Source organism: Lissotriton helveticus, chromosome 6 (assembly GCF_964261635.1).
Source record: "Lissotriton helveticus chromosome 6, aLisHel1.1, whole genome shotgun sequence".
Classification (NCBI taxonomy): Eukaryota; Metazoa; Chordata; class Amphibia; order Caudata; family Salamandridae; genus Lissotriton; species Lissotriton helveticus.
The window spans coordinates 1,712,554,820-1,712,579,206 of NC_136067.1; the positions used below are offsets into that span (position 1 = coordinate 1,712,554,820).

Here is a 24,387-nt window from a genome sequence, read left to right on the forward strand (position 1 = left end):
CAGCATTGTTATAATTCCATAAAATACAAAAAGAGAAATCATATTATAATGATAGTGGAACCAGGTCTATAGTGCCTTGTGCACCAACCTCCCCTTGCCAGGAGCTAGGTATTATAATAGAACATTTCTAGGTTAAAACGGGGAACCCCATGCCTCCAAAATCAGGTGAAAATAATCACATCCCAGATCAGCACAGTTCTTTGTCGATGGGAAGGTTTTCTCCAAAGTGCCTGTCTCATGCATGCAATGCAATATGAAAAGCACCCGAGTTTCAGAAATGAGCAGCTGTGTGAGTGTTGTGTCTAGAGCATGGGCCGATCAACCTGCATCAACAGCATACATTGTTATTTAACCTTGAACACTCTGTGCAGACTTGAGGTCACAGTGCAAGTCTAGAGATGTGAAAAAAGACCGTTCTCCTGTGAAGGAAAGCAAGCATTTTGTCTTTATAAGAACAGAGGCATGTAGTATCGTGTGCAAAAGCGGCAAAATGGCATTTGAGCAACGAACTCACTGATGCTAACATAGCAATGTGTGCAAGCAGAACCGTATCCTCACTACATTTTACATAGTATCCGGAGGGTGCTGAGGCACGCAGAGGAGACAGCGTTGATTTGGGGACTCATAGTGAGCGACGAGTCCAGAATTATGCCGAGGGTACTTGCATGGTCTGTTAAAGTGGGGGGTTTCCGAGGCGGGGGACCACCAGGCATCGTTCCATGCATGATGTTGGATTCTTTGGTGAGGGAGAGGATGAGCTGGGTGTCATCGGCGCAGGAGACTATGTTGAGCCCATGGTTTCTGACAATGGTTGCGAGGGGAGCCATGTAGATGTTGAAGATGGTGGGGGTCCAGGGAGGATCCATGGGGTACTCTGCTTCTCATCTATGACAGTTCTGAGAGGAAGGGCGGGAGTCTTATTCTCTGTGTTCTGCCTGTGAGAAATGAGCGTAACTAGTCTAGGGCCTTTCCTTGGAAGCCGGCGTTGTGGAGTCTGGTAGCTAGTGTGCAGTGGGAGACTGTGTCTAAGGCTGCTGATCGGTCCAGGAGGATGAGGGCTGCCATTTGGCCTTGGTCGAGACGGCTGTGGATGTCGACTGTGGCGGCGAGGAGGGTGGTCTCGGTGCTGTGGTTGCTGCGGATTCCAGATTAAGAGGTGTCTAGAATGTTGTTGGCGTCGATGACGTGTGCTAACTGGGTGTTGATAGCCTTTTCGATGCCCTTGGCATCAGGTCTGCAGAGGGTTTCTTTAGGAGGGGGTTGACTTTGGCGTGCTTCCAGTGGTCAGGGAATGTGGCGGTTTCGAGGGAGATGATCTTGGCATTAGAACTGCCACAACTACCAAAGCAGCCCAGCAATCAGAGATACGACAAGCAGCATCCCTGCCCAGAGATGCCTCACATACCACTACCACACTGCTCTCAGAAATGTCGCAAGCATCAATACTGTCATGCAGTTAGAGAGCCACAAAATGTTCCCTTACTGATGTTTGTCCAGAGCCAGTAAGTTCGTTCAAAACACCTAGGCCCTAAGGGAGTCACACTAGGTCAGTTTATAAATGATAATCTCCCAGAGACTACAGCAAGCAAACAAAACTTCCCAGAAACACAGCAATATAATAAAATATAACTGCACACAACCAAACACAATGAAACAAGATATCACCTCGTCAGCTCAGAGTTCTCTGAAATCTGGCTCCCCATCAGACCCATGCACGCCAAATTTACTAGTGGCACCAACTTCCATTACTAACCTGTTGGTTATCAATGTGCTTAATATGTCTTTAGCAAATCGTCCTGGAAGCAAGCGAAGAATTTACCTCTGATAAAAAAAAGCATTAGCTGACCCAAGTATTTTAGCTAACTATAGACCTATCTCCTTGTTCCCAGCATTTTCAAAATATTCTCGAAAAGCATATGAATTGTCAACACTCCCACTTTCTGGAAAAAAAACAATTTAGTGCATCCTAGCCAGTCGGGTTTTAGGCCCTGTTTCAGTGAAGAGACAGCAGTAAATAGAGGTTAGAGAACAAATGTAAAGGCACCCTAGACAAAGACGGAAAGACGGTACTGATAATGTAATAGACTTTGATACGCTGGCACACTCCAGACTACTAGTGCATCTCCAAGCAATAGGAGTATCCGGACTGGCATTGGATTGGTTTGTGTCCATTCTGGTGGATAGATACCAGCAAATCTGGATTCTACACCTTTTCAGTGGAACCAAGTAAATTGACAGTGGGAGTCCCGCAGAGCTCAGCACTTTGTTTAATTTATACTTAACTCCTTTGCCCCAGACTGCTGAATCCCTCGGAGCAAAAATGATATCATATGCTGACGATACGCAATTGCTGTTTTCTTTTGGAAAGGGTGTAGAAATCTCTGTAGTCCATTAAAAACCTGCCTAACTACAGTTCTCAAGTGGTTGGCTAACCACCAATTAAAGTGTAATGCAAAAAAAATGAAATTCTGTTTTTTGTTAACACTGCACCTGAATGCTGGCGGACCTTTTGGCCTGAAGATGCGGCCCCCTCCAGGCCTGCAAGAGGGCTCTGTTAAGAACTTGGGTGTCAAATTTGATGATAAACTATCCTTTAAGTCTCAATTTGGGTCAGTGTTATGGCACTTGTTTTGGGGTCCTACGTTCTCTGAGGAAATTTCTACATTTCTCATCTTTCCCTGCTAAGAAAAAGGTAATTCAGGCACTAATAACTTTAAGACTAGGCTATTGCAATGCAATATACTTTGGATGTCCAGAGAGGCCTATGGGTAGGTTGTCCAAAACGCTGCTGCTCATCTACTTCTGAATCTACCAATTAGAAACCAGATGTCCTCGCATCTGCAAGATCTCGATTGGCTCCCCATTAAGAAAAGGATTTTTTTCAAAGCACTAATTTCAGTTTATGGGTCTTTATACCAAACGGGGACAGCTTATCTTAGAGTAAGGTTTAGCTTTTACTGCCCACAAAAAAAACCTGAGACCGGTTAATAAACTGTTGGCGACAGTGCCCAAAATAAGAAAGGTTAGAACAGGAGGATGGTCACTGACCTACATAGGAGCTGAAGCATGGAATAAGATCCCTCTGGAACTTCGAGCCACAAGTGACAGCACAACATTTCACAAAAGTTGAAAACTTGGCTTTTTGTGGAGGATTAGTGACACTTTCAGAAGTAGCTGTTACAAGAAACAACATGTTTTATCATTTATTTACCTGTGATATCAAATGCACATAACAATGCAAAAACAAAAACGCCCAATGCAAGCAATGAAGATCCCACCTAACACACCACCTGCACAAAACTTAATAGACAGAATAAGTACATCTACTGCACTCCAACCACATACTCCAAATATAAAGACACCTCCTACATCTTCAATCACACACAACCTCACATAGCCAAATGTAGTGAAGTAATATGCCTGCCACATCATCTGCACATAACCAAACAATGGAACAAGGGCATTTCCATCCACACCAAACACACACAGTCAAAAGTAAGAGTGGACGTTCAACAACAACAAACACACATCTTAATATGATGGGCCAGGACACTGCCTTTCACAGCATCCACACACAGAACAAAGTCACTGACAGTCAAATGCAACCAAATGTGATGAAAGAGGAGAATCCAGCCACATCAAACAGACATAACCATGTAGTAAGAACAAATACACCCAAATGAATGCACCATCACATATAATATACAAGTATCGCAAGATACATTAACTTCCCACAACCAGATACAATCAATCATGGTAACTGAATACAACCATAGATAAGGCATCGGACATTGTCATTCATACCAAACACACAAAAACTAGTACAATGAATGATGGGACCACCTGGGTGCACACACGCAAATATGCACTATCATGAACATTCAACTCACCCCTATAGGTACAGGACAAATAACAGTCAAGCAACGCATTATCAGCCACAACATGCGCACACACTCAAGCCCAACTAATGGGGGCTTTTCCAAAGACACTGACTTCACATTACCAAGTATAAAGAAATAAGATACTGTCTCGTTGAAGAATATAAATCGAGCTCTCATAGACTTGATCATCTAAAGAGAAACTGTAGAAAAATGAGCGCCGGGAGACAGGTATTAAAGTTGTCAAGCATAAAGCGATATGAAGCAATTACCACATCTGTGGTGGAGATGAAGATAACTTTAAATTGACAAAACAGAATGACATGGTGACTGGGAAATTACAGGCAACGTTGAGTACTGAAGAAATTATTATCAACAAACAAGTCAGCATCACTCACCCCGTGCTGCATTGTTCTTAAGTGCCTCATACTCAGGCAGGTCATAAGGCAGTACAATAGCTGCTGGTACCTTACTGTAGGTGGGGGAGCTTCATTAAGAAGAGGCCTTGACCACCCACTGCCCCAGTCCAGGCTCGGGTCACCAAGAGAGGCGGGGCTGGGTTCTTAATGTAAATCTCTAGTGGTTGTCAGAGTCAGGCAAAGGCTGCAGCAAAAGTGTGAACATAATTTGGTAAGATCATTAGAAAACAAGATGGCCGGCGCAGTTTTGGAACGCATGATGGAAATGAGTTATGACTGTGCATTCCAAAGGAGTACAAGCTATCTTGTATGCTGATCTTGAGGGGAGAGGATATGACATAAGGGCAAGAGCAGCAGACCATAAAGCTGGCAGACAGGGTTTGAGTCTCGGCGGGAGGCTTAACATCCTGCGTTTCGGGGTAAATCACTTAATTTCTCTGTGTCTCTCTAATGCAACTTGTGTTCATTTAAAGCGCTCCAAAACCTTTGAGTGGAGTTCGCGCTATGTCAAATAGGCCAAATGACGAACAGCGGGAGAGGGGTGGTAAATAACGGGGGTCTGTTTGATAACAGCGGGAGGGTGAAAGTGATAGGGAGCCTGAAAGGAACATATGGAGTGCGGGTAATAGATTTTAAATGAAATCCTCTAAAGTCATATAAAGACAAGCTACCTTACCCGGGGAAAGTAGAGGAAGAGATGATAAGCAAACACCTAGCCACCCACTTCACTGGTAACCACCTCTTTGACACTGCACAATCCAGAGTCGGGCATAACCACAATACTGAGACCACCCTCGCCGCCGCCACAGGCAACATTTTAATGATCATGGAAAAGAACACCATGGCCCTCATTCTACTGGATCTTTCTGCAGCCTTCAACACAACCTCCCAGCCAGCACTCATATCACCCCACACCTCAGAGAGCTCCACTTGCTCCAAACCCACAAAGGAGCAAGCTTCAAACTCCTCACACACACATAAAAAGCCTTGCACAACATTGGCCCTACATACCACAAAAACCTCAAACGTCAGAAAACCTAATAGATGCTTCACTCATCCAGACTCCTAGTCACACCTTTCGATACCCCCAAGGAGACACAGAACCCGATCCTCATAGACCCTGGAACCAGTGATGGAGCGAGATAGAAAACAAAATTTTGTTTAAACTCGCAAAGTCACATTTCCATAACATGAATAAAATTATTAATGATTTGTGATATGTCGTGCTAATACAACCTAGATTAAACTTTACACGTGGGGGGACTAACATGTGTGCTCATAAACGTGCATAAATGTTGCATCTTTTTGTTCGTGCAAAATAATAAAATAATTTATTGTTTTCGTTTTTTGTCATTACTAACTGCTGCATATTTAAAATAAGCATGTGCTTGTTTTGCTTTTTCTTGTCTATATGATGTCATTTCTACTATTCTAGGTGCATATGGGTCTCATTGAAAAACGGAGACTGGTAAATATAAACGCTGCTTTATTTGTTTGCAATGGCTAGGTAACATTTGATTAATCGGGTGGGTTAGTTATTTAGTAAACCATGGGGTGGATACAGAATATACTTTATTTCTTACATTAATACTTTTCTTGTGTTTGTTTTATACTAGAAATCATAAGTTGCCTGCTTTTGAGGCCTAGCTATTTGAGCCGCAAAATGAGAGTTGAACTATATTTCTGCAGAAAGTCACGAGACGCCCATTCTGAATTAAAACGTTTATTGAAGCTGCATTCACAAAGCAAAAACTGATGAGCTGACATCATTCTGTCGGACATGGCCAAGGTCGAAAGTGAACTTTTTGTCAGTCCTTAACTTGGCATCCGCGGAAGTTGCACTGTAAGACTATGGAAGCTGCGAGGATGACTTAAAACAAAGTTGCAATCGCAGGAAGCCTCTGGCTTCACGTGGAAGAGACAATGGTCTTTGTAAGACATGATTTTGTGGAACTTTTTAAGAATCGGGTGACATGTCACTTGTCACTCTCAGCCAATGGGACGTCGAGTATTTCTGAAAATTTTCCTTTGCTAGTTTAGTTAGCGTAGAAAGGTATAAAAAGTCATGCCCTTAGGGTTGGGCTGGCTGCTGCTTTCTGACTTTCCGATGAGGGTGATGTGCTGCTGGACTTTGCGTGGAGCACGTAAGAATCCTCAAAGATCTTTACTTTAATTTCTGTCTATTTAGCTCAGTTAGGGAAATAGGTTTTAGAAATGCTAAACTTTATATAATTTCTTTAAAATTGATTCCATTGCTTAAATTGTATTTTTCTCATATTTCTTACCATCATGCTTGCTTTATTGCTAATAAAATTCATTTATAAAACTTACAACTTATATACCATAATTTAGAAAATAAAATCTTACTTTTGACAAACAAGCTGGTCTTGGTTATTTAGAAGTATAGGTTACCTTTAGCTAGATCACGTCGCCTATGGTGGTCGTTTAAATGGTTGGGTTTTATTCTAATGACAATATTCTTTCTGCAAATGTATAAATATGTATATAGTGTGTAGATAATGTGTATATAGATTTATTCTGACCACCTGATTCAGTAGGCCCAAAATATATCAGGTTCATAAATGGGTCCATGTTTAGTTTAGAATTTTGTTTATAGGTTATGAAATTGGGTAGCGTAGTTTATGATATATTTTCTATAGCCCGCTGGATCAATTATCTGGTAGCAGAAATTGATGGTTGCTAAGCGGTAACCAAGGTAACATGTTGGTTGCTAAGGATTGCGTCATGGTATGAAAATAGGATCAATGTTTTAACACTCGTTAAGTTCGTTTTTCGTGCCTATCTGTAAGCTATACCGGTATAGATTGTGTGGCGAGAAATTAGTCACGCAAGCCATCTGTTCGTTTGTAGTGATATCGCCGAGTATCACAAGAGGTATCGCCGTGTACCATAGTGTTGTCGCCGAGCAGCACAGTTTTAGGGCTAGGTCTGATTCTTGTATAGTGAGGATTTTCTAAGAAATCAAAGCAGCATGAGAATAGGGACAAAGCGCCTTCCATAAAACTCACTGTGATGAGAGTATTAGTTATATCCAAGCTTGAGTGAAGGGTAAAATTTAACGTCGGTGCATGATTATCTATAAACAGGTTAGAGTCCTGTACGGGTACATGTTTCATATCTATAAACAGGTGAGAGCCCTGTACGGATAACGTCGTTATTTTGCTAACGGTGCATGATTTCTATAAACAGGTGAGAGTCCTGTACGGATTTCGTGTGTGTTTGAATTTAGGGAATTTTCCGTGTAAAAGTGCGAGTTTGAATTGTATTTTATGTTCAAGTGGAACTCTTAGAACTTTCACTTCGCGGTGGGTTCAGAGCAAAGCGAGTTCATAATTATACGTGTTAGAAGGGTGGAGTAAGGTTACTCTACTGACAATTGAATATTATCCTTAGTGTGAATAGCGCCGTCTATTCCGAAGTGTGGATACTTGAATGTGTGTAAACTATCCTAATTAGTGAAACGAACAGATGTTGTCTTTATAAGTCATTGTTAAGAATTAATTTACACTGAAAAGTGTTCTTAAAATGGCGCTGTGAAAAGATTTTGTGAAGGAGGGGTAAGCGCCAGGAGTGAGAAGCGAGAAACCGCAGCTGCTGTGTACGTCACAGAGCCGCGCTGGGATTGGGTGACCTACGTCACAAGCTGTATTCTGATTGGCTCCTGAGTCTCTGACGGCCTGTAAGCTGATTGGTCCTTAGGAAAATCTCCAAAATTATTGGTCGAGCTGAAAAGTGACACAGCTCAACTGCCATTGGCTTGTTGGTGTGTTTCGCGCACGGATTGGTTGTTTGCGGAACATCCCGGAAATATTTTACGAACGATTTTGTGAATTAAATTTAACTTTTAAAAATGAGTTATCATTTTAAACATGTTGAGAAAAAGACAACATTATTTCAGAAATTTAAGAATTTATTTTCACCTGACAAGAAAATCGAAACGCGAGGTGGTAAACTACTTCATAAGTATAAAACACCTGCAGCGTACATGGAAGGTGAATATGGATATCATACTGTCTTATGGTTCGACAGTTGGAAACGTTATACTAAAAACGATGGTGTTTTGGCTTGGCCTGATGATGGTTCATTTAATGTAAGAGTTTTAAGAAACTTACGAGAGAAAATGAATGCTCTTGTTCCAAAACCGAGACCAACTCAATTTGAAGCTTTAGTTGAGTGGGAAGATGAGATGTATCAGTTACAAAGAGAAGCTAATGGAATTAAAAGACCTTCTAAAAATCCATCATGGAAAAGAGAAACTCATGAAGATAGATTACGAATGTGGAGACAGGGAAACATGAGTGAAGGATTGTATTTAATTCATGAAATGGTAATGGGTTCTCCTACAGGAAAATCTATGGAAAGTGAATCTGAGGATGCAATTATGGAAGAAATATATACAACTGCTAAAAATAAACAGTCTAATCAGCCTTTGAGACCTCCTAGATCATGGTCTACTCCGGTGGTTTCTACTGAAACTTCACCGAGTGCACCTCCAATTAATGAAGCTCCTAAACTTTATCCAAATAATTGTGAAATCACTGAAACTCCTAGAAGATCAGAATTTGAGAATGCTCGAAATGAGGGTAGACATTTTTCAATGACTCCAAGAGCAAGGGAACCTCCAAAAGATTATACAAGAGAGACAAGAAATGTTGAGGATGATGATTATAATGAATACTTAAGGTCTAAAGAAGAATTAATTAAAAGAATGACAAAAGGCATGGAAGCTGTCACAGTTCCAGTAACAATAGGTCCTGTTCAGCCTGTATTTGATCAAAGAAACACAAACAAAACTGGATTAACTATTCCTTTAAATACAGAAATTCAAAAGCCTGCTGAAAAATTTTATTCAGACTTGACTGAATTAAACACTTCTAGATCGAGAATGCCTGATTTAACCTTTAATGAGGATTTATCTCCAAAAACACCAATGGGTGCTATGTCAGATGTAGGAAGTCCTGAAGTTAGGGTAACCACACCGAAGCTTGATGTGGCCAAATTAAAAGCAAATATTGAAGAATTAATAATTGGAACAATTGGCCCAGATAGTTTAAATTACTATCGGGATGATGAACTACTATTCATTTGCAAAAGTATTCAGTGGAAAACGAAAAATAAATATGATCAATTAGAGGATCTAGCTGCAGAACTTGAAATCGATGTGAGTAAACAAAAGAATTTTGCAAAACATTACAGATTAGATTTCTCAGAAAGCGACATTGAGAGTTTGAACTCAATGGGAAGAATAGTTCACATTAAAGATTTGATTGTCTATATCAAAAAGCTAGGAGAACTGAACAAATGGAGAGTGAAATGGACTAAAAGGAAGGAAGATGAAAGATTAGAAAGAATGTCAAAACAATTTCCAATGAGAGAAGTTGCAGGTGGAGGATATGTTCATGTCCCATGGTCGAGACAGGACATTCTGTTATTCACAAATGACTTTCCGAAATTAAGAGAGAAACCTGTTGAGTGGTACAGGCAAGTCGATAGATTTATCAAAGTGTCAAAAGTTCTGTGGATTGATTTGGATGGATTTTTTGACATTGTTGTTCCATCTGATCTTTGGACAGAATGTAAAATATCTATTAGTTGGCCAAAAACAGAACCTGAGCGAATTAAAGAAACAGGTGCCCCAAATCCACTTGTAATGGATTTTTATGAGAAAGTAATTGTTTGGATGAAAAACAAAATTCCACCCAAAGAAGTTGATTGGGTTAAAATAGAAAGAACAGAGCAGGAAACAAAAGAATCAGTTCATTCTTTTTATGAAAGACTACTGTTAATCTTTAAACAATACAGTGGTTATGAAAAATTAGATGAGAAAGACATGAGTCATTTTATCTATAGATTTGTTTATGGACTAAAGCCTGAAATTGGAGAAATGATCAGAACTAGCATTGTCGGATGGCAAGCACTATCTATTGATGATATTCTGAGAAAAGCAAAATATTGTAGCGATGAATTAGAAGTAAAACAGAAGAAGCTGAAGGAGAAAGCCATGTGGGCACAGGTAAAGGTGGCTGAGCAACAGATTGCCAGCATGGGAAATAAGAACACTAATTTTGTTCAAACTGGAAATACGAACCAGATACAAGGAAAGTTTAAAGGTAATAATTTCCAAAAGAAATTTAGCCCAAAGATAGAAGAGCTGAAACAAAGATTACCTTGTTTTAATTGTGGCGAAATTGGACATTGGAGGGACGAGTGTCCTCATCCTCCTAGAAACTTAAAGAATCCCTTATTGAATCCACAGATGCAGAATGGTGTTAACGTGCAGCAACAGCTACAGATGCAACAGGGGTTAAATGAATTTAATATTCAGCGACAATTACAACAACAGCAACAACAACAGGTGAATAATCGTCAGGACCAGTTGCCACAACCACCTTTTCCGAATTGTGGGGGAGTTCAAAAATATAATCCAAACGTGGGATTTCAGGGATGTGAACAGGTAATAAAACCACAAAAACAGCAAAAGCAGCAAAGGGTTCAAATGCAAAATGCTTCACAACAGTTTTTATTGACAGAAAGCCAAGACAGTGATTCTGATGATTATTGCTGACGGTGCCCGAGAGAGGAGGAAGAGTGTGTTGTTGGAGCCACTCTTGAGGTTGACCAGTCTGGTCCTTATGTAAACGGGAAAGTTAATGATGTAGACATCACTTTTCTAGTGGACACTGGTGCTACCCGTTCTACTGTTAGATCAGTGGAAATTGAAAACCTACCTCTCTCTGGGGATACCATCCAAGTTGTCGGAGTAAGTAATCAGCAAATTAAAACAGATTTAACTGATCCAGTACCAGTTGAAATTGGAAATTACAGAGACAAACACAGATTTGTGGTTTGTAATAGTAGTCCAGTAAATCTATTAGGTAGAGACATACTATGTAAAATGAATTGCAGAATATATTGTTCTCCTGAAGGAGTTGAATTACAAACAATGGAGGAAGATGGTTTGTACAGAATGACAATGATGATGATGGAAGCAGAAGAAACAAAATTGTTTCCTGCATTTGAAGAAAAAGATTTACCTGAAGAGCTAAAAGAAACAGTGAAATCTGAAATATGGGATTTTACTGGGAATGAGATGGGTCTGATGAAAAACGTAGATCCTGTTAAAATTGCATTGAAGCAGGGAATAGAATTTCCAAACACTCCACAGTATAAAATGAAAACAGAGACAATTGAAGGTATTACACCTGTAATTAAAAAATTAATCAAGCAAGGTGTATTGGAAGAAATGAAGAGTAGCTCTTGTAATTCACCAATTATGGGAGTTAAAAAGGCTAACGGAACATTTAGGATCGTACAAGATCTGAGAAAGGTTAATCAAATTGTTATTCCATGTTGTCCTGTGGTTCCAAATCCAGCAGTAATTCTATTTCAGATTCCATATGATGCTGAATGGTACACAGTCATTGACCTTTGCAATGCATTCTTTACTGTTCCTCTACACCCAGACAGTTATGAAATCTTTGCTTTCAGATTCCAAGGTAAGACCCTTGGATGGACAAGAATCCCTCAGGGCTATACAGAAAGTCCTTCAATCTTTAACGAACTGTTAAAAAGATCATTAGAAGATTTAGACTTACCAGGTAGGTCTACGTTGGTGCAGTATATTGATGATTTGTTAATAGCTGCAAAGACAAGAGAAAATTGTGTAACAGACACAATAATTCTGTTAAATCGCCTTGCAGAAGAAGGACATAAAGTGTCCCCAGCAAAATTACAGTTTTGCAAACAGGAAGTGAAATATCTTGGTCACAGAATTGCAAAGGGAAAAAGACAAGTAACAATAGAGAGAATAAAAATGATTCAAGCAATGTTACCGCCAAGAACACAAAGACAGGTCAGAATGTTCCTGGGAATGGTAGGTTACTGTCGACAATGGATAAGTGGATTTTCAGTAATTGCGAAACCACTACAAAGACTGACCAAATCAGATGTAAAAGATCCAATTATTCTCAGTGATGTTGAGATGGAATCTTTTGAAAACTTGAAAAAGAGCTTATGCCAAGCTCCTGCTTTGGGTATGCCAAATTATGAGAAAGATTTTGAATTGTATTGCAGTGAGAGAGAAGGATGTGCATTATCTGTGTTAATTCAGAGACATGGAAACCTAAAGAAACCTATTGCATATTTCTCTGCAGTTCTTGATCCAATTGCAAAAGCATTACCAGGTTGTTTAAAAGCAGTTGCAGCTACAAGTATCAGTCTTGAACAAAGTGAAGGAATCATTATGGGATTTCCTGTAAAAGTTTTTGTGCCTCATTCAGTTGAAATATTACTGACAAGAGGTAAGACTCAACATTTAACAAGTAGCAGATTGACAAAGTATGAGAAAATCATACTAGGAGCAGATAATGTTTCGATTTCAAGATGTTTGAATCTGAATCCTTCTACATTACTGCCTGATTCAGAAATCGTTAATGACATTGAGACAGAACATGAATGTTTAGATGTCATGGAATTCTGCACTAAACCAAGAAAAGACATCAAAGACAGACCTTTGCCTGAATCGGATTTTGTCTACTTTGTAGATGGCTCATGCTTAAGATCCGAAGGTGGTGTCTTGAAAGCTTCATACTCAGTTTGTACAGTCGAAAACATTAAAGAAGCATCATGTCTTGAAGGAGTTCGTTCAGCTCAAGTAGCTGAATTGATTGCTTTAATTCGTGCATGTGAAATATCAAAAGATATAAGAGTTACCATCATTACTGATAGTCAGTATGGGTACGGAGTTGTGCATGATTATGGACAACTCTGGTCACAGAGAGGATACATGACATCAACAGGATCACCAATTAAAAATGCAGTTTTCATTAGAAGATTAATTGAAGCAATACAATTGCCAAAAGAAATTGCCATAGTCAAGTGTGCAGCGCACACTAGAGGAACTGATTATATTTCCAAAGGAAATGCCTTCGCAGATGAAATAGCAAAGTACTGCGCAAGGAAAAATTATTCTTACAATCGGAATAGAAGTACAGAAACTGATTCAAATTCATTAATGCTAACAACTATTGTAGAAACATGGAATGAGATTAGAGATTTACAAAACGAAGCAGATGATGAAGAAAAAGACCAGTGGTTAAGATCAGATTGTAGACAACGTGATGAAGATGGAGTGTGGGTTTACAAAGATGGGAGAGTAGTTTTACCAAATTGCATGATTTCTGACATGGCCAGATTATATCATGGTCCTGCACATTTAGGAAGAGATTCTATGGTCAGACTGTTTAAAGAAACATGGTTCAATACCAAATTTAGAACCATTGCAGAATCTTTTTGTCAAAGGTGTTTGTCATGCCAACAAATGAATCCAAACAGAAAATCAGTGGTGGGGACAGGAATAATTGGTCGAGAAGGTGGTCCCTTCACCAGGTTGCAAATAGATTTCATTGAAATGCCCTTACACAACTGTTTGAAATATGTACTTGTAATTGTATGCTTATTCTCAAGGTGGGTAGAGGCTTTTCCTACACGACATTGTGATTCAATTACAGTAGCAAAACTAATGCTCAGAGAAATCATCCCAAGGTACGGTTTTCCAGTCACTATTGAGAGTGATGGAGGAAGTCATTTTGATAACAAACTGTTGAAATTAATTTGCGAAGCTATGAGTATTGAGCAGAAAATACACTGTGCATACAGACCAGAGGCATCAGGTGTAGTTGAACAAATAAATGGAACTATCAAAAACAGAATTGGAAAAATGTGTCTAGAGACAGGAGTTAAGTGGACTGATGCTCTTCCACTTGTTTTGATGTCAATAAGAAGTACACCAGATAAAAAGACAGGTTTGAGTCCTCATGAAATTTTGATGGGAAGAGTTATGAGGCAAGCTTTTGTACCTGTAGGTAAACTGTTGAGCATAAATGACAGTGCAATTTTGGATTACTGTAAAAGGTTATCTGATATGGTAACTTCTGTGTCTAATCAGGTGGGAACTGAAGCACAATCAAATGACAAAGTTTTGACACATGATCTGAGACCTGGAGACTGGGTCAGAACGAAAGTACATCGGAGGAGGAATTGTCTATCTCCTAGATGGCAGAAACCTAGGCAGGTAATCTTGATCACTACTAATGCTGTAAAGTGCAGAGGATTGAAGCGCTGGATTCATCCAAGTCATACTATTCCAATACCAACTCCTGAGAATTCTGATGTTGAAAGTGATACCACAGATGACTCTGATTCTGAAGCAGAAGACAGAACAGAAGGTGAAGTAATTCCAGATTCTGAAGATCGACAAGTAAGTCGACATCTGGAAACTGTGCCAGTGAATGGAAATCTGACAAGAAAAGACTTAGAAATAATTGAAATAGATTCTGAAGGTGAAGAGAATCTGCTAAGAGGAAAGATAACTGAGGATTCGGTTGTCTATATTGAAGACAAAGAAGCTGAACCAAAGGAAGTTTCAGACCAGGAGAGTATCGAAAGGCAGAGAACAAGCTCTGAAGTAAGGAACAAAAATCCGAAATCTGGGAAGCTAGAGGTAATTGAGGAAGAGGAGGAGAACGAATTACCGAGTACCAGTGATGGAAGACAAAGTGAAGTTCCTGAAGGAGTAAAATTGCCGAATAGAGAAGTTCCTGAGTCAATTGAAATTTCAGACTACGAAACTGAGGAAAGTGACGTGGAAGGTGGAAGTGAAAGCAGAAAGAAAAGGACTTGGAAATCAGAATCAAATAATTCTGAACCAAAGAAAAAGTACGTGAGAAAAGCAGACTACTGGCCTGGTGGAAGATTGAGAGTCAGATTGATTAAAAAGCCAATAGAACAAGTTGAAGAAATCAGTAGTCAAAAGAGTCCTGGAAAAGAAATTGGAGTTGGAAGGAAAATAGAAGTGATATCAAGAAAAGGGAAGAGAATAATTAGACCAAACCAGAAATACAAGTCTCCTGAGTGGACTTACTTAGTAATTCCACCTGTTATTGACATATATGATAGTAGTGAAGAAGAAAACGAAATCCAAGAAATTAGTGACAATGATTGAAGTACAAATTTATTAAATTGGCATAAGGCTGAAGAAATCCTGTTAGTTGACACAAGGTCGAAGAAAAACTGTCTAGTAGAAGAAAAACTTATGTATGACATAAGGTCGAAGAAATCTTGTTTAGGGTTATAAAAAGAAAAATATTTTAAAAGGGGGGTGTATATAAATTTTAAAATTTATTTTTATTTTTTAATTTTATTTTTGAGGCTAAAACTAACCTAAAAATGCCTTACATTAAGGAGAGCACTTCAAAATGCTCTGTTTTTAAAAGATGCTGTAAGATGACTCTGGTGTGTCTGCTCATTTTAGTTCTGCTCTGGTTGGTACTAGCTGTGATTATACCTTTAGAAATGAATAGAGAATTACACAAAGTTAATTTAACAAGCAAAGCTCTGGTTAGCCAAACTAAACATAGTGCATCTGCAAAAGTAATTGATCATCAGCCTAACATTCATCAAGATAAATCAATAGGTGATTTTTCAAGCAATACTTTCACAAAGCTTTTGAGTGAATATGTAAAGGTAATGGATGCAAAGGATTGTTATGTATGCGTTAAGTTGCCCGCTTCTGTTTCTGAGGGAGTAACATATAATATGCTTCCTCTCACTTATGCTGTTACATGTAGTGTATTAACTAGTTTATTTTATCAAACTGGTCGTTTAGAATATTACTATTCAAATTATGATGAGATTTTTGCTAATGTCAAGATTGATAATGCTTTAAATAAGCATAAGAAAGCTAAACAATTGAGAGAATATTTCCTTGTTACTAACGAACTCACTTATGAGTATGCTTACAAGAATAATCTAACATGTAAATTAAGTGCTGAAGGGAAGAAATTTTTGAATATGGTTGAGGAGAGAAGAGCAATTTATAAGAGAAATGAATTAGTCAAGCAGACTAAGTCATCATTCTGGCAAAAAGAGGATGAGAAACTAAATGGCAAAATGCTTGAAAATATTGCAATTCACATAGACAAACCTGTTAGTGGAAAGCTTTGCATTAGAAGAGATAACACACTTTTTGATAATTATTTTGTAGGTGCAAGCAACTGTGAAGATACTTATCAGATTTTGGGAGGTTGGGGATTTAAAGGTGGAAAAGATCCTATCTTTCCTGGAATTTATTTTGTTTGTGGTGATAAAGCCTACTACAACCTTCCAGACCATTGGTATGGAACTTGTTATGTGGGAATTGTTTTTCCTAAAGTGTTTCATGTTGACAGAGATTCAGAAGGATTATTTAAAATTCATAATTATGTAAATAGAGCTAAAAGAGAAACTTTTACTGAAGTTCTGGGAGATATTTTTCAAGCTGTAATACCTTTTGTTGGTATAACCCTAAATGCAGGGAGAATCAGAAAATTGTCCACTATAGTTGATAGATTATCAACTGACACTGCTGATGGATTTCAATTAGTGAATGTTGAAGTTATTGCAATTAGATCCATGGTAATTCAAGACCGTCTTGCTTTAGACATACTCCTAGCAAAAGAGGGAGGAGTCTGTGGCATTTTACATGTCCAACATTGCTGTACATATATACCGGATGAAAGTAAAAATATTGAAATGTATATTAAGAATATTACACAAATGCATTCTGAAATAATTCCTTTAGAAGAAGAAGATTTTACTGGGAAACTTTCAAATAGGTTTCAAGCAATTAAAAACTGGTTTCATAATATCGGAAGTTCAATTCTTGGCAAGATTCTGGCACCTTTGATTATAATTATATTCATTTTTATTTTGACTAAAGTAGGTTGTCTGTTGCATAAAAGAAAGAAGCATTTAAGAGAAAAGAAGAGAATTTATAAACTCAGAAAAGAAGAGGAAAGGGAGATTGAGTTGCAGGAGTTACATAGAGAGCGTCATGTTAATTGTAAAGATTATGCTGAAACAGACTTTTAGGTTTACTAATACAATGAATTTGAATCGATTTCTTATAAAATAAATTTACCAAAATTTTGAGTGCTGGTGTGGTGATTTGTTAATCACCAGATGAGGGAGTTGATGGAGCGAGATAGAAAACAAAATTTTGTTTAAACTCGCAAAGTCACATTTCCATAACATGAATAAAATTATTAATGATTTGTGATATGTCGTGCTAATACAACCTAGATTAAACTTTACACGTGGGGGGACTAACATGTGTGCTCATAAACGTGCATAAATGTTGCATCTTTTTGTTCGTGCAAAATAATAAAATAATTTATTGTTTTCGTTTTTTGTCATTACTAACTGCTGCATATTTAAAATAAGCATGTGCTTGTTTTGCTTTTTCTTGTCTATATGATGTCATTTCTACTATTCTAGGTGCATATGGGTCTCATTGAAAAACGGAGACTGGTAAATATAAACGCTGCTTTATTTGTTTGCAATGGCTAGGTAACATTTGATTAATCGGGTGGGTTAGTTATTTAGTAAACCATGGGGTGGATACAGAATATACTTTATTTCTTACATTAATACTTTTCTTGTGTTTGTTTTATACTAGAAATCATAAGTTGCCTGCTTTTGAGGCCTAGCTATTTGAGCCGCAAAATGAGAGTTGAACTATATTTCTGCAGAAAGTCACGAGACGCCCATTCTGAATTAAAACGTTTATTGAAGCTGCATTCACAAAGCAAAAACTGATGAGCTGACATCATTCTGTCGGACATGGCCAAGGTCGAAAGTGAACTTTTTGTCAGTCCTTAACTTGGCATCCGCGGAAGTTGCACTGTAAGACTATGGAAGCTGCGAGGATGACTTAAAACAAAGTTGCAATCGCAGGAAGCCTCTGGCTTCACGTGGAAGAGACAATGGTCTTTGTAAGACATGATTTTGTGGAACTTTTTAAGAATCGGGTGACATGTCACTTGTCACTCTCAGCCAATGGGACGTCGAGTATTTCTGAAAATTTTCCTTTGCTAGTTTAGTTAGCGTAGAAAGGTATAAAAAGTCATGCCCTTAGGGTTGGGCTGGCTGCTGCTTTCTGACTTTCCGATGAGGGTGATGTGCTGCTGGACTTTGCGTGGAGCACGTAAGAATCCTCAAAGATCTTTACTTTAATTTCTGTCTATTTAGCTCAGTTAGGGAAATAGGTTTTAGAAATGCTAAACTTTATATAATTTCTTTAAAATTGATTCCATTGCTTAAATTGTATTTTTCTCATATTTCTTACCATCATGCTTGCTTTATTGCTAATAAAATTCATTTATAAAACTTACAACTTATATACCATAATTTAGAAAATAAAATCTTACTTTTGACAAACAAGCTGGTCTTGGTTATTTAGAAGTATAGGTTACCTTTAGCTAGATCACGTCGCCTATGGTGGTCGTTTAAATGGTTGGGTTTTATTCTAATGACAATATTCTTTCTGCAAATGTATAAATATGTATATAGTGTGTAGATAATGTGTATATAGATTTATTCTGACCACCTGATTCAGTAGGCCCAAAATATATCAGGTTCATAAATGGGTCCATGTTTAGTTTAGAATTTTGTTTATAGGTTATGAAATTGGGTAGCGTAGTTTATGATATATTTTCTATAGCCCGCTGGATCACCAGTCCCTGCACATCAGAGCCTCCTCCTCAAATCTTGAATTCCGCAGAAATGGAGGACCTCGCTTTTCCCCCAGCCCTACCCTGGATGGGCCCGTCCTCGGATGCGGCTGGAATTTAACGGCGGGGGGGGGGGGGTCAGGTCACAGGACGGCGGGAGAGGGAATGAGAAAAAAAATATTAAAACACTTACCTGTTGCTGCCTCCTCTTGTTCCTCTTACCCTGTGGTTCAGCGCTCAGCCAGGGAATGGAAGGGTGGGCATTTTCTGCACCCAGGCTGTAATGCAGCTTGATACAGAACATGCGAAGTGCGCATGATGGTTTTGCCGGCCAAAGCGCTGTGAGCACTTGGAGAGGGCAAACCACTCCTGCCGTGCTCTGTGAGCAGAGCAGCTCCGCCCCTACCCAGCTGAGCAAGGATGGAAAACAAAATGATAATACCAATGAGTTATTAACATTTTACTTTTTCCTTGTTGGTCAGCTCAGTGGAGCGACGGTCCTCCGCCTTAGCAGAGAAGCCGCCACTGCATATCCCGCTTTAGCTACAGGACACCCTCCTGGGTGAGTTGTGCACCATACAAATACACATAACATAACACGTATACATCAAAAAGTATTGACAAATTTACATTTATGCTGTTTTCTCAAATCGATGTAAATCAGTATTTTGTTTTCTCAATATTTACAAGATAAAGCTGCTGTTTTTGCTGGTAGACGGGATTGCGAAACCGTCAATGACAGGGGCCCTCCACCTCCTACCTTCAATTAGCACGTGTGAGGATAGCTAATACTTGAGAATAAACCTACTGTAGATTTTCTTCTCTATAGAATCTCAGCAAAGTTCGCCAGCTCGTCAAGTGACAACAACGCCTAATTTTTGCATGTAATATCTGCTCGGATTGGATATCTACTAATTCTAAGACCCAGGATCCCTTCGGATCTGTAAGGACATCCAATTCCTGGCACACCAAAAATACATGTGCCTATGCATCATGTACACACGGAGACGGGTAGATATTTAGGATAAGTGTGGGAGGCAAAAGTGATGCCAAACAATGACTGAAGCTTAACAGATACATTGCAGCTCACAAGTCACTCGTGAGAGCTAATTTACGTAAATTATTTTGTATATGCACCAATTAGTAGGGAAGAAGTAAGACCATGGAAGGGCTGCAGAAAAGAGATTTAAAACAACAACTTTCCAAGAGCTAAAACATAGATACTGAAATTAAAACAATGCATAAGTTATAAAATACTGTAAAACTTTAGCTTTACATATTATGATATATGCTCTGCGTGACTATGACACTAGTAGTGCAACGCATCAAACATGTTGTGCACTACACTGAAATATTTGGACAATCGTTACATTTCAAGTGGGAAAATATCGACGAGTGAGCCTTTTGCGGTCCCCATCAGTGCTTAATTTGTGCAGGTGCTTTCCGGTGCTCAGCACCGGCACTTAATTGCCAGCAATGGGGCTTATGACTGCCTGCTACATGATAGTGGTGTCTGCCAATTTAGGAATGAGCACAACAACTTCTGTTCATTTTTTCAATTTCCAATTATTACTATTTGCCTCCAAAGCCATTCTTATAGCTTTGGGGGCCATGTATGGTATGAATGGTTACACTTTTAAGAGTGGGATGATTAGTAGTGTTTTGGTGCTGTCATTGGCAGTGCTGCCAGGGGCAATGCATGGTGCAAGCTCTAGTATCCTCCTGTCGCGAGCCCCAGAACTTAGTTTTTTACAAATTAAGCACTGTCCAAGTACACTACACATTTGGCTGATTTCTCTGCCGAGATGCGGAATATATTAATGTAGCATGCATACTCCGCCTTTCACAATACAAGACTTATTAAAAAACAAAACATTTTGTTAAATACCTATCATCAATCAATGGATGGAGCGGAGGGTGAGACTTCGTCGGGCTATTTGGTGAACATGTGTGAGAAAGTTTATCGTCCAGCGTTCCAAGATGACCTTTTTGAACAGCATCACTCTCGCATATCTTCTGTTTCAGCTGCTGTATTTCTTGCGATAACCTGCAGAATACGTCACATAGCTCAATATTAACAGTATTCTCTTCAGGAAACGTCTTTTACACATGTGATGTTAAATTAAGATTATTCAGTGGCTATACATTTCAGTGCAATCACAATGATTATTGTCTTCTTATCGCAGTCTCCATCAAGTATTTAAGTAGTTGGCTATGATAACCAGTTTCAGGGTTTATAGTAGTCTTTAATATCATTATGCCATGTGATAATCCGAAGAGTATATACATGGACTCTCCATTTGGGTCACGGGTATTAGTTAACCCTACAGAGAAGAGCCGTTGACATCAATTTCCAGCACAAAGTGGATGACTTGGCAAGTCCTCGATTTGGTGTTGAAAAAGTAAAAACATTTAAAATTCAAGCTGAGCATGAGCTCGACTAATAGTGTCATTACTGTTCGAATGATTAACTATTTTTGCACACTTAACATACTTTATCACCCTGCTCCCACTCAATCAGTCTCAAAAATAGTTCAGATCTTCACTTCCATAAACAATAGCATTCCTTTAATTTTTCACTTTCCATTAATGTTGAAAAACCTTTCCTATTCCACTAAACCACCATCCTGCTTATGAATAGACTTTAGGCTTCCAATGTATCAACATATGTAAACTTACAGCATTGAACCACTGGTGGGAAAGAAACAAATATTCTCATTATTTAATGAAAGAATGCTTCCCTGGTCAAATGTACATCATTGATGAATTGAGCTTTCTTGCATTTTTAGCACAATTCAGATGGTATTTAATATTTATATGCGCATGTACATAGATTCCGGTCACTATCTGAAGAAGTGCAAGAATTAGTGTCAGCGCTGTTGGATCTTGGCAGGAAATAATTGTGCATCCATCCTCATAGAAGTGGCAGCCAGAAATGTCTACACCTGCCAGTGGAAAAGAACTACATGGCTTTCTCTCTACCAACAGCTCAAAGTCTCATGAATTTCATTCTACAACACAACTGACTAAAACAAAAATCCGGCCACGGGTCGTCAGGAATCAAAACGGGGCTGGCGCTGGCGCCGGCGCAGATGGAAGTCTCAGTGTCAAGGCTGGCGCAGGTCACAATGGCATGACTGAGATTGGTCCGCATCCATTGCCGGATCCATGGGGGGGGGGGGGGTCATTGGCGCCAGAGCTGTGGAACTTGATGTAGTCCCCTCTGTCCCCACGGGGCCCAAAGGCACACCACTGGGGTCAGGCCACCCAAAAATGAGACATACGGCCTCATCAAATTCTCTTCGCTGGGTGGGAGTCACTCCTGGAAATATAGGGAGTCAGAGACCCAACCCAGGCACAGGTTCCGAAGAACGAGGCTTAGAACGTGGAGACTCCTCCACTGCATCAGCTGACGGACAAGGATAAGACAAAGCAATGCCTCGTACCTCTTACTGGAACATCCTGAGGTCTTGGAGTGGGACGAAGAGGACTTGGGACTCCTGGAGCAGTGCCTGGACCTTCCTCTCGAGCCGGATCTTCAAGGAGTCATAAGACACTGTGCGGACTGTGGGGCTGCCAGCAACTTCAGGGACCACTCCATCAAAGCCTTCGGAGCCATGACCCATCAGTCGGAGCACGACTTCGAATCATAATCATGCTGCAGGCACCACAGGTAGACGAGGTGTGGGTCCATGACCGACATGAAGCGGTGAAAGGCGCCGTCCAGCTTGAAGCCAGTAGTCTTTCTAGACATGACAAAAATTCTAACACACCAAAAAGGAGTCGACAAAACTGTTGAAAGATCCTGTAAAAAAGTGAGAGAGTAGTTCTCTTCACAGATCAGCGCTTGACTGGCAAAGAAAGAAAAGAACTGATGTCAGCGTACCAAGATGGTGTCTATATAGGTGATGATGTGTCATTACGGCACAGAAGTCGCTGTCATGTGGAGCTGACCGACGTCACCTACTGGCGTACAGAGGTATTGCTTGAAGAAAAATCTTCTGGATCCAGTCTGATGCCTGGGAAATTCAAAGGTATTGAATCTGCTGCTAGATCACTATCAGATTGTCCTTAAAACAGCTAATAAACAGGATGCTAGCGTGTTACATCCATAGGGGGATTCCAAACCACATATTGCTTTCAGTGCCTGGTTATGCGAATGTAGACTGAGTTTTTTCAATAGCGGGATAATTAATTTAGCCCTCTCAGCCTTATAGCATGTGCAAAAAAAGATTGATTGCTTGGAGAGACCATCACAGGGACAAACAGGCAGATGGGATACCAAATAGGAATGTGCAGGGTACCCAACCATTAGTAGAAAAAAATTCAGTATAAATCTTACCAAAACAAAACGATGTCTGTAATTGGTGACAAAAGACAAATGGGAAAGATGTCCAGTTGCCACTGGAGGTAATGCACGATAGGCCATTACTGAGATTTTAGATTGATTTTCTTGCAGTCTATCCTGGGATTGTTTGGCAATAAAAATTTCCTTCAGTCCGGATTTGAAAAATGCTAAACAATAAGAGAGTGTGTCATACAAAAACCCAAGATCCAGTTCACTAAAAGATTTTTTCACATAGGCTAACCAGGAATTAATGAAGCTCTTTATCACTGTTTGGTTAAGGAGGACAGTTTCCCTTTTCCAAATCGAAAGCCACACCATCAGCGGGGCTAGTTTAACAGTATCAGAGATAAACGGAACAACCAGTTCCTCATGGACTAAAATGTTTGGACAGGAGCTGGGTATTGCCAGCATTCTTTTAAGAAATGGTTCATCTGTTACTTGGAGGGACTCTACCCGCACTATGCTCCAAACTCCAGCACCATCGGTAGGTATAGAAAATGTTTTTGCCAAATAAATATCTAGTTTTTCTTTAATTGGTTTATCTCCCAAGTTTAGGGCAAACTTCCATAGGGCCGCTATACTTCAGGACATCTGATTCATTCTATTTCTAACCATTGGAGACCAATTTAGTTTGTTGTCAAAAAGAATGCCCAGATACGAGAAGTTCTCTATTCTCTCTAGGCGTCTACCATCTATATGAAAAGGCATTACGTTTTTCTTTTCCCCCTTCCCACAGCCATCACGTAAGATTAAGTTTTATTTACAAATAGGCCGAGGTCAGCCATAAAAGTGGAGTATGACTCAATACACTTCTGTAGGGCTATTGGGGTCCTTGCCAGCAGGACTGCATCGTCCGCATAGAGCATAACGGGCAACGATATCGGGCCTACCACTGGGACATTGTAACAATTTTCAATCAGGACCTCAGCTAACTTGTTCGTATAAAAGGTGAAAAGAAAGGGGGCGAGAGCGCACCCTGTCTCACTCCCTTTTCGATTCTAAAGGGTTTCATGCATTCTCCATTTTTTTCCATAACGAATCACAGCCTCTGCCTGGCAGTATAAGTGTCTGATGAAAAAAGTTAAGGAGGGGGTCCATGCTCATTGAATCTGAGAGAGCGCAAACTGATATAAATATATGAGTACATCACACTTACCTATAGAGAGCATAAT

At 39.5% G+C, this 24,387-nt stretch overlaps 1 protein-coding gene across 2 annotated transcripts in view; it reads right to left on the reverse strand.

The window, feature by feature from the left end:
• Positions 1–24,387, reverse strand: part of KIF16B (kinesin family member 16B) — a 1,655,522-nt gene that overhangs the window by 528,766 nt on the left and 1,102,369 nt on the right. For both annotated transcript variants that reach the window (XM_078649578.1, XM_078649577.1), the window contains exon 20: positions 20,756–20,914. In XM_078649578.1, coding sequence (XP_078505704.1) covers positions 20,756–20,914 — 159 coding nt within the window. The remainder of the gene's footprint in view (positions 1–20,755; positions 20,915–24,387) is intronic.